Source organism: Vanessa cardui, chromosome 14 (assembly GCF_905220365.1).
Source record: "Vanessa cardui chromosome 14, ilVanCard2.1, whole genome shotgun sequence".
NCBI lineage: Eukaryota > Metazoa > Arthropoda > Insecta > Lepidoptera > Nymphalidae > Vanessa > Vanessa cardui.
In genome coordinates, this window is record NC_061136.1 from 2660906 (window position 1) to 2673394 (window position 12489).

Genomic DNA, 12489 nt, shown 5'->3' on the forward strand with positions numbered 1-12489 from the left:
ATAAGTCCACCCCTTGTACAATATATGAAATTATTGTTTATATATAGTTTTGAGCATTATTACCATATTTGTTTTATGTTTTTTTGTGTCTAATCATAAGCTTGCTTTATTATCTTTGTGGTGTAAAATAAAGTATATTTCAATTAATGTAAGGAACTCAAATATAACCACAAAATTACATGAAAATAGATATTTTTATTACAACATTACATGGAAATGAAGACATACAAATGCAACAAACATAAATTCATATAATGAAAATACAACTGTGAACAATATTACCATAGAAAATAGATTTAAAAAAAAATAATACACATACTTGCTCTTCATCCTTCCACTCGTCTTCCTTAATGGACATTTCGTCTCGCAATGCCTCCCAATCATTTGTGAGCTTCTGTAGATCATTGGTGAGAGCCTCATTCAGTTGGTGAGACTCTTCTAACTGATCACGTAGCAAGTTGTTTTGAGACACCAACTTCTCACATCTGTTGTTGAAATAAACAAATGTTTGTTTTCATTTGAAGAAATGCTTCAAATATAAGGGTAGTAGTATTAAAACTTTTAGAAACATGTGCTAATGTGTAACATCTTTTTATTATATACTATTATATGTTTCTATATACATATATATGTTATTCAAATGAGTCACTTCATGTCATGTGGGCACCACTGCCCTTAGAAATTGGCTTACTTCACTAATGCACTTTATCTTCTGTTATCTTCTAAGATAACATCCCCCTCGTGCCTTTAGATACACTGGTTCACTCACCCTTCAAAACGGAACGCACCAATACCAAATATTGCACTTGGTGGCCAACGGGCTTGCACAAAGTCCTACTACCGTATCTATACATGAGAGTGGTCGATTGGACTTGAAAGTTCTTGTATTTTGGCGAGTTATAATGATGGAAATACTGACTTGCGTTTCTCTTCATCCAGTCGTCGCAGTGCAGTATCCAGATCCCCAATTCTTTCTTCCCGGCGAGTGTCTGATGCGGGCAGAGCGGCAGGCGCCGGGAGCGCTATGCTCTTGCTGGATACCGGCTTGTAGCTCGTGTCGCTGCGTGGTGTAGTCTCTAGCATTTGGTTCTCTAGCTCGGAACATCGCTGTTTATACTGGAGAACCTATTTCGAATATGTACTGCTTTAGTTTAAATGGAAATAGAATTTCGTCGGCTTGTATTAAATAGATTAGTTACGCGTTAATCCTTTCATATAATTGGATAATGTTAGCCGCAAAAACTTTGTTTTGATTTGTGATTGACGTTGAAGTATTGTGTGTATGTTGACATTTTGACAAGTAAACTTGTCAGTTGTATGTCACAATCAGCTGTTAAAAGTAGCTTTAAAAATTAATTGGTAACTACAATTACTTCCCTTTTTATATTATTTTTGCATTTTAATTAATGTTTAAAATGCCATTTGCCATTCATTATTTTTAACTATTATTTTTTAATATATTTAAATTTTTGTTAAAGTTGTCATTTATGATACTTTTTTTTTTTTGCACCTATGTCAAAGTCGTTTAGAAAAAAAAATTCAAGCATATGTACCTTTGCTTGAAGTCTCGATACTAATGCTGCTTGGCCTTGTTGTGCGCGACGGTAGGCATCAAGCCTTCGCTTATGGTCGGCGTTCTCACCAGCCAAGCGTGCTCGAAGCTCTTCATTCTGCCGTCTTAGGTCACTGCTGACGCTTCCTACCGGTGAATCCATCTCTGGTGGACTCTCCGGTGTCCGGTCCTTCTATAACAAGTATATTCCATCAATAAAAAAAAAAAATCCCTTACGGATTCGGAAGAAATGCCTTAAAATTGAAACAAACCATAGAAACTCAATGAGATTATTATTCTTTCTTCAATTAATTATTATTTGAAACGATCTGTAATCGATCTTTTGATTCCCAAGGCTTGATTCCCAAGGCTTGATCTATCAAATACTAAGTAAAAAAAACCACATTTATCTGAATTGTAGCAAGCATTTTTATAAAATTAAATGTGTATCTTTATATTTTCCATTAGTTCTTTAACAAATCTCCTTCGGAACGAAACCATCGTCAAATCGTTTATGCTTTTTTTTACATCACCGCAAACAAAAATGTTATTAAACATCGGTAATCAGATAACATCCGTATTGTCTAACAGGCAAACTTCTAGACCTGAATCGTTAACCAATTCATTGATATGAATATATATCTAACTTAAGATGCTACTCACAATTATTATAGCTTATCATCTAAAGTTATATAAAGGAATCAATTGCAGCAATAAATTATAGTATTTCGAAAATGCTAATTACTTATCAGAGAAGGAAAATAATTTGTTTGAAACTCCCACATTCACTGCAACCTCGAGATGTCTCTTAGATACTTGATCTCAGTTACATCGACCCGGTAAATTCAATTGTTCAGATATGACTTCAGAAGTTTCAGGTCGGCTTCTTCTGTACTTAAATACTTCAATAGTATTTTATGGTCGTTTCAAGATATGTATTAGTGTAGGTATGTGTAAAAAAATCTCTGAGAAATTATCTACATATCCAAAGAAATATTTAGGTAAATAGGACAAGTATCTTAGCTTAGATGCTTACCTCTTTTGATTCCTTCTTAATTCGTTGATGAGGTAGGGTACTAGTAGACCTCCTGCCAATAGGAGCGCGAGCACTCCTAGGCGTAGTCAAACTTTCCCTCGCTGGCAACTATAAATAAAACATATTACGTTTTCCTCTTGATAAAGAATAGAAACATATTAAAGAGGTACCTGAAATGTTACTTTCTTTTTAACTTTCTTTTTATGTTTCACTTCTAAATAACAATGACGATAATACTTAAATTCAAAAGACATGGTAGTTTAAAAGTTTAATTGCAATACTATCTTAAAATATAATCTGTGAACGATAAAAGTGTAAAAGCAGAAGGAGGTCGCGACCGAGCGAAGTTTTTTTGCAAGACAACGATGAAAATGTGTCGAGTTTTAACCGCAAACTAACGGAGTAGACTTCCGTAGGGTGGTATCATGGCGCTAGGGCATCCTATCGGTCTAGATCTAATTACCACCCATATTGCACTAATTGCAACGTTGGGGTGAATAAACCTTTTTCTTTTGAGCCGTGCCTATATCATTTATTTTAAATGTAGTGAAATGGTATGTAAAACGAAATTGGAACAAAAATATATTTATTTTAGTAAAGTACATGTTTCGAAATTTAAAATTGCCTATTAATCTTCACCAAAATATTTTCAATCTTATCTGTGCTTTAAAAATGTACCTTCGGTATCCTAGCAACGCAATCAGTAATGCGTCTACACAAACATTATAGGAAGAATTACTATACTATAAAAACGCAATATCTTTTTAATCGTAGATAAGTTTATTTATTAAGTAATAAAAAATTAACTTAATTGGAAAGACAATTTTGGTTTCGTAAATACAAAATTAATAAATACTTTTTGAAGTCATTATTCAACAATGTCGAACTAAATATTTAACAAGACTAATTGTTATACACTGATTTTGATGATTTAGGTACACGGAAATACACTAAAATTAGTACAACTATCTAGAAATTTATTTCGATTAAAAATAACTTAGAATGTCACGCACTTACGTCAAATATTTCTAGCTAGTGCGTTTTTCTCAGTATCCATTGTAGCACCTGTGTCCAGCTGAATAAAGCACTAACACTCAAGCGCCTGACAATATTATGATAGCAACAATCAGTTTAATCAATAAACGCGTTAGTCATATTTGAATCTATGAAAACATTTCCTGGTCCGGTATGGAAGAGAGGGGTTACAACACTGTTTAAAGTTTTAGGTTCTTTATGTTTGTATGGGGTGTCGTTCAGCTTGACTGATCACCCCACGTGACCACGCAACCTGCTTTATTGATAAGAATATGCACTACAATTGAAACATATGTATTATTATTATTTGCCTTGAACAGCAACTAAAAGAACAATATGTAAGTTAAATATATTAATAATAGTATTATATGTAAGGCTACGCAAGAAAGTAACTATACAAAATTACATAATATGTACATAAATGTGCTATCTATTATCTTTAATTGCCTCCTGGTTGGTATAGTAAATAGGTATAAGACTAGATATATCTAAGATCTGAGTTCAAAACTAGGTCAGCCGGATATAAAAAAAAAATTGGATTTTTATCAAAAAAATCATAGTAGTTGCCTTGGTTCTGGAAGTCGGAATATGTACTCATGCTTTCGAAAGCACGAATGTTTGCGGTAGGTATCATCGAATTATGGCATCGAGAGTATGGCAACAGAGATCGCCTTTGTGTTTGCGTACACACATGTGCACTATTATAGTTAGTTAGTATCGTGGATCTTATTACGTTGGTGGCTAGCTTATAAGGCATTAATCCCGAAGAGCTGTAGTACAAACCTCGGATTAGACAGATAAAAAATTATTGGATTTTACTATTGAGGCCAGAAATAAACTGTTTTGCGCCTGAACTCTTGCCAGTCTCGAGAATGGTTACATTACATACACACATTAGCAGCCTGTAAATTTCACAATGCTGGGCTAACACCTTTGTTAGTGGACACACATGTGGCAGAATTTCATTGAATTTAGACACATACAGGTTTCCTCGTGATGTTTTTCTTCACCGACGAGCACGAGATGAATTATAAACACAAATTAAGAACATGAAAAAATTAGTGGTGCTTGCCTGGGTTTGAACCCGCAATCATCGGGTAAGATGCACGCGTTCTAACCACTTGACAATCTCGGCTTCGGCAAGAATTGTTACCAAGGCCAAAATTGGACAAGAGGCGGCCATTATCATCGTCATTTTGATTGGGATGAATCGATGTCAACAAAAATATTTTTTACGACGTTATAAATCTTCGGAAAAAAATCTTTCCGATGGAGTTCCAACGTTATAAACCGTCGGGACGAAGACTTTCATACCTAACGAATTTATTTTTTATAGATATGCTTCATTTCTAATTAGTGGAAAAACCGCAGATCTAATCGTCAAAATAGAAATTAATACGTGTAGTATATCACTGTGCCCTTGTTTGCTCTGTGTCAGATGCTGTTGATTAATGTTTGATATAGGTATTCGTGACGTTGGTAATTGATATTTTAAACGCTTTTCATCGTGGAATTATGATATAGCGACCTGTGCTAAATATTTGCGAATTCCAAAAGTACTAAATGTAAATGTATATGATAAATATAATTATAATAATGACGTGGTAATGATCCAGAAACTTTCCATGTGTTAATAATAACGTGTACCTACGAACGTACACGCACACACGCACATTTGTAAAAGGTTTACGCGTGTGTGTGTTCTTAATATGTGTGTTGAATAAAATCTTCTTACGTCAATATACAAGCTGCTATGCGTGGGGTCGATGCCCGATATCAGGATTCGTGTGATAACATTCTGATAGCGAGCGCACATGTTTTAATTCATAGTAATTACATTTCTATTTTTGCAATTTAACTATTCTTCAATATACATACCTACATTATTGGTATATTATCCTTAGTTAGTAACCTATTCTAACATTGCCATGAAAGTTACTATATATTGTCATATTACAAGGCAAGATAAGGGCTGCCTCTACAGTATATATTATTATGATATTTTATTTTTATATTTAATTCAACATTGTGGTTATTGACAAATTCTTCATATTAACCTATATTACTTGGTACAAGTATGTCTTTGTCAAAGCAAAAATCATAACCAAAATAATACTATTTATTTCATCGAATCTTTGTATCAAATTCATAATATATCTATTTTACCTAATACCTATATCTAATATCGTCATCATCCTCTTGCCCATATCCCAATTTTACTTGGGGTCGGCGCAGCATGTCTTCTCCTTCCATACTTCTCTGTCAGACGTCATCTCACAAGTAACATTATTTCTAACCATATCGTCTTTCACACAATCCATCCATCACTTCCTTGGTCGTCCTCTAACTTTATATCCATCCACATCCATGCTCAAGGCTTTAATATTTACTAATATAAAAAATATAATTATATTACTTTATTTATTTTTTTATGTTATAGGTAGGCGGACGAGCATATGGGCCACCTGATGGTAAGTGGTCACCATCACCCATAGGCAATGACGCTGTAAGAAATATTAACTATTCCTTACATCGTCAATGTGCCACCAACCTTGGGAACTAAGATGTTACGTCCCTTGTGCCTGTAGTTACACTGGCTCACTCACCTTTCAAACCGGAACACAACAATACTGAGTACTGTTATTTGGCGGTAGAATAACTGATGAGTGGGTGGTTTCTACCCAGACGGGCTTGCACAAAGCCCTACCACCAAGTAAACTTTAATATCTAATAATATAAAAATATCGAACACGAATAGGGTCTTTAGATGTTCATGGGCAAACAAAATTGCACACAGGTTATTTCTTGTTTTGCGCTGAAAAAAAGTGAGCTACGCCAATGCATTTAACCAGGTCAAAACATTATCTCACACAAGGTTAAAAAGATAATGTTTTGCATTTTTTTACCGATTCGTGGAAGTTGCTTCGGTTTATCAAGGTTTATTTTAAAATAAAAATACAATTCAGAAGCTACGAACATTTTCATGTGATGCTATATCACAATTGATTCAGGAGCTCAAATTGTCTAAATGTTTTTTTTTTTTTTTGTTATTAAAGAATAGTTTTCAACTTCTAGAAATTGACATTAACTTAATTTTTATTCCACAAATAATTATAATGGCATTCTATACACATTACAGATGTATTTTTTTCGTCCATATTATTTTGGCAAGAACGTTATGGCTTACAGTGCAATATCCTTTGCATGTTTATATGATGTATTTAAAAAAAAGATTTTTAAATTGTAATATTTTTTTAATTGTCATGCCAAATCTGACGCAAACACGAACCATTATTTAAAATCTCGCGGTCGTTGACTGCGAATAATCTTATCGTTGTTATTGATTTTTAACTCTAAATATACTTTTACAATTAAACAATTTGCTTTATATTAAAACCTCTCTTTTTCTAGCTGTGATTTTTAGGCAGATTGATTTGTGTTACTGGCAACATTTTTGTTTAGTTTAAACCATCCATTATTTTTGTGTGCATGATATACAATTTGGTGTTCCTGAAACACATACTGGTAATGAAATATAAATAAAATTTGTTAATTATTATATAGAAAAGATTTTATAACGAAGCACCAGGTATCCCTTCTTGCACTCCACTTAAGAGTGTTATGTAAGCATTACTAATATAATGTTTTAAAAGCGAATGTAATGTTAAATGTTATTTTTCATGGCAACATCTGTTTTTAGATAATTAACGATATGAAGAATTTCCATAAAAATCTTCACCCCCGATTTACCCCCTTACGGCATTTGATACATTGTCAGTTATTTTAAAATTGTATTAAGTATATAAGACACGAAAAACAACAAATGTTTATAGATAAAACGATAAAAAAATAGTGATGTTTATCATCTACATGTTTAATCTATTATCGAATTATACCTGCGCCTCATTACTTTATCAATGTTTAAAAAAATGTCAAAGAATTTGAGGAAATTTAGTAAAGATATGTATTATTATATGTATTATACATGTATTATTAATTATTTTGATTAAATATAAAATATCCAAAGAAATAAATTTGTAATGTCAAAATACGATTAACGAAGGAATCATATCAATATATAAAATGAAAATATTGTAATTGGTTAGATATGCCACATTTATCAAACATAGCACAGATATTAAAGACTAGATCTTCAGCGGAAATTTTACATCCTAACCAAAAAGATTTTAATCTAAATAAAAAAAAACTGTATATACAACAAATTACGTTTGAGTTTAATTAATATCCGAAAACAATTATCTCTTTCAATCTACTCAAATGCTTAAAAAATCTTAGAAAAACCAAAGTTTCAATAGAAATACGCCAAAAGCTTTAAAAAGTAGTTTATTTGACTTCAATTTCCTGGATTCGAAACCATTGTTTCTAATTGCACAGATTATACGACTGTTCACATCGTCCGTATTTTCAAACGAGTAACTTCGAATTAGTTCGCCAAAATTTGTATTGTTCACTTGTATCCCGTTGCGTGTCGACTCACCCCGTACAAACTAGGTCACCGTAAACGGTTTATCATTTACGATTAGATGATAAAACGGCGAATTATGAAAATGATAAGCGATTAGGCAGCGTATAGCTGCATTATATCGTCCCCATCACAAAGATTATCATCATGTCACGACGACTTCCGATGTAATTAATAATTGTATGTTTTTTTTACCAAGTAAACATAAGTGTGAAATCTTTTCCTTTTTTTATGATATAGGTAGCATATGAGCAGGAGGCTCATCTGATGGAAATATGTGTGGTAAAGACCGGCTTGCACAAAACCCTACCTCCATGTAAATCCATTACTGCCGGTCTGAACCGAACCGATCTATTCGACTTAGTATCGTGAAATATTTATACATGTAGTTAGGAGTACAGAAAAATATATGAGGTCTTTGACACCGCTGATAATCGATGTGTCAGCCCGTAACCTTCTGTGAGACCGACATGGTCTAGAAGACGTTGGAACAGGGACGGAAAGAGCCGATTATACTCGATGAAAACAACGTATCATTACCAAAAGCCCTGACGCTAAGGCCTTCAATATTTTGTGGTATTTTTTTATAGTGATGTAAGCTGCATCATCGTCATTCTGCCCTTATCCCGATTTTATTTGGGGTCGGCGCAGCATGTCCTTCCATATTTCTCTGTCGGACCTCATTTTACAAGTAACATTCTTTCTAACCATATCTTGTTTCACACAATCCATCCATTTGGGGGTCCTCTACCTCTAAATTCATCCACATCCATGCTCGAGACCTGCCTTACAACATGATCCTTATTCCTCCTCACAATATGTCCATACCATGAATAAATTAACTAGTAACTTGGTTATTAGTCTTCTATATGATTTAATTCGTCGTAACTATGATTCCACATACAAAAGAGTATTTGTTTATTTGTCACGCTTTTATGTAAACTGACATCATTAAATTTGCATACAGGTTATCACACATGATACACACATACAGAATACATGTTATACAAAAAATCTTATCTACTTCGTTTTCGTTTCGTTCGATTAGAATGCACCCAAAACGACAGCTTTATCTTGAACGAATTTGATAATATCAATATGATATAAGATTTTAAATTTAATAGACATCAATGATGTTCTAGTAAACAGATATGTTATTATCGCGTAAAAAGTGAAGACTAGAAATCGTCCTAATTGGGACGTTTACCTTTAGTCGTTTTACGTAGTAATACGTTATAATACATCATAATTACGTACTAATACGTTTTGTGTAATTAAAACATCCAGTTATCCCTTTTACTAATTGTTTTTATCAAACTATCCTTTTTACTTGTAACGAAATGTAAAATAAACGGTCCCCGGCGCGGCACACTTTTTTCTGTTGTTTAGTATGGATATAACATATCTGTTTATTAGATTCATCATTGATAGACATGGTTATTTTTATACGGGATATTTACCGCGGCTTTTATTTTTATTCGGTGGAGCTCGATATTTCGACATTAACCACGAGTCACGAGACCGAATAAAAATAACACAACAACAACAACAACAACCTGTAAATTCCCACTGCTGGGCTAAAGGCCTCCTCTCCATTTGAGGAGAAGGCTTGGAACATATTCCACCACGCTGTTCCAAATTTCTATGAAATTTGTCACATGCAAGTTTCCTCACGATGTCTTCCTTCACCGCTTAGCACGAGATGAATTATAAAGACAAATTAAGCACATGAATCAGCGGTGCTTGCCTAGGTTTGAAACCGCAATCATCGGTTAAGGTGCGCGCTTTCTTACCACTGGTCCATCTCGACTCTCTAATAAATATAAAAATCTATCTAAATCTAATAAAAATAAAAAACATGCTAAACATCCCGTAATTAATGGCTGTAATGATAATATGATAGTTTCAGAAATATGGAACGAATAATAAAAAGTAAAGTCAAAGTCTGTATGGCCACTCCGGATTAAGGTTTTCAATTGTTTTTGGACAGTGTTGAGGGTAACGCAACGCTGGTACAGTGCATGTTGTTACACATGTCAAACATAAATTGAGCTCATAAATAAGCTGTAATGCTTAAACAGGTATGCAAAATATTCGTTTATAATTCTTGTTGCTACTCAGAAAATTAAGTTCAAATTATCCATATAATCAAATCATATATGCGATATGTCCATATTTAAAACTGTCAAGACAATAAAGTTCCATGTCTATTGGAAGTAGGAACGAAAGTTAAATAAGAGCTTCTAAAATAATAACTCAAGAAAACTTAGCTCTTTGTAAAGTTTGTATATTTTTCTATACAGAGTATGTACCAACAGAGACAAAATAACATTGTATGGTGTTTTTCCACAATTTTACGTGAATATTTAACACAATGCTAGAAAGTGTTATATATTGTGTTGTGTTAAATATTCGTATTCTTAAGTATACGTTAATAATATATATATTTAAATGTTCTAGTAATCTTGACCTGTAAAGAGAACAGTTCAACATAAGCCATTAAAATATTAAAACAACAATAACTGATAACTTTTACAATAAGAAAGTTTTTTTTCATTAAAACAAATGAACCGACTTTTAAGATAAACTCGATAACTCCAAATGCTAATCATAAAGCAACTTTTACGTTGAGTGTTATCAAAACAATGATACACCGTGTTTACAATAACAGAGTAAAAATAAAAAGCGGTATCTTCAACATTTATAATTTAAGTACCTTAATGAAATGCTGGTGAAATTCGAATACAATACTTAAGCCGAAATTTTCAACATAAAACAGCCATGAATAGAAATTGTTCGTTAAATCGTATTTCCGTGGTTCATGACGTTCTCGCATGTATCCTTCGCGAACTTCCCGCCCATAAATATCGTTTTATGTCACGTGTCAGAGACGCCATCTTGGTTTACCGGCGAACTCGACCGAGGAAACTTTACCGTCATTCTGTGACACCCTTAGGCCTGTATGCGTTGCGCCCTTGGAATAGAGCCTAAATTGTTCCCAATTTTTTTATTGTTTAGCAAAATTCACGTAGCGAAGTTATAAAAAATCGGAGTCGTCTCCTATCGATTGTGCCAACTGGTGCTTAGCTCCGATCTCGATTCTTTAACAATTGGTGGGTAATCGAGTTTTCGATTACTCAAATAGTAGCGTCGAGTGATAGCTTAAAGGAAGTTAACCCTTTAACTTTGTTTATTTGTTGTAATCACTAACTACTAGTTACGAAGTTTTAGTTTGAGAAACCGCCACTTAGGTACTATTAAGTAGACTTAAAATTGAATTTAAATTCTGGTTGAACTAATTTTTCAAATACAATGTTACGCTATACTCTCATAAAATGGAACTCACGATGACAAATGCAAGTGAATCAAACTAAATTAATATAACTCATATTTTATATTGGAAGCAAGTACCATGCTATATTATTCGTGAGTAGCGAACTAACTGGGTTTCACTCGGGTGCAATTTATTAATAAAGAAAATGATATGATATACATATTATTCATACCTGGAAAACTTACACTACACTTAGATATTACAGCTTTCTACCAGTAAGAAAATAATAATCGTTAATTGAAAACAAATAAAATTTACCTCTTAATAAAATTAGTATAGATGTACTTACCTAGATATTAAACTAAATTTCATCTTAAATAATAAATAGTTGTGGAAAACAAAATCAAATCGATGTCTTTATCATGTTATAGGTTACTTGAACTTAACCGGCGTCTACTATAATCTACTTTCATATAAGAATGTAGTTCTCAAGTATTTTATTGGTAGCAATATGTCTTTAATCTATTGATATATTTATAATATTATATTATTGGATAGAACACCAGAAAACTATTTATGATTTGTAAATATTATTTTGGGTACCCTTATAGTGATTAATTCTTAAAAACCACACATGAAAGGGTTCCGTAGCCATAAGATGGGAAGATGGAAATTTAGCAATCTCTGTTTCTACCCTGGCCCACTTCTGTATTACTTATATTATATACTATTAGTTTGTAGGTAGTTATTAAATACGTATTACTCTGTATTCGCTCATTTTTTTATTTAGCCAGAATCCTGAGAAATAAAAATACCTAAACAAAATGTATAGTACTTAATCTATAATAAAGCACAGCAAAAAAACAAGAAAGAGATTTGGTAAACAATGTCAGTAACCGCATCCTATATAGGTACCATTCAGCTTCCAATTTGGGTTCCAAAAACCTGATTATCAATGGTGTTCATTCAAAATATTTTCCGATAAGCTTGTTCCAATCACAATATCATATAATTTCTAAATTTATAAAACATTTCAGTCGTGGAAATCGGCAATTTCTTATACCATTTTCGACTACTCAGCCTTAATCGACTATTTAAAGAAAAAATAA

General features: G+C 32.9%; 1 protein-coding gene across 1 annotated transcript in view; it reads right to left on the reverse strand.

Annotated features, from left to right (window-relative positions):
* LOC124535385 (rootletin) overlaps positions 1-12489 on the reverse strand; it is a 76587-nt gene that overhangs the window by 52441 nt on the left and 11657 nt on the right. Inside the window, exons 2-4 of the mRNA XM_047111594.1 lie at positions 1554-1745; positions 920-1125; positions 320-485 (exon numbers count right to left, since the gene is read on the reverse strand). Of these exons, the coding sequence (XP_046967550.1) occupies positions 320-485; positions 920-1125; positions 1554-1745 (564 nt within the window). The remainder of the gene's footprint in view (positions 1-319; positions 486-919; positions 1126-1553; positions 1746-12489) is intronic.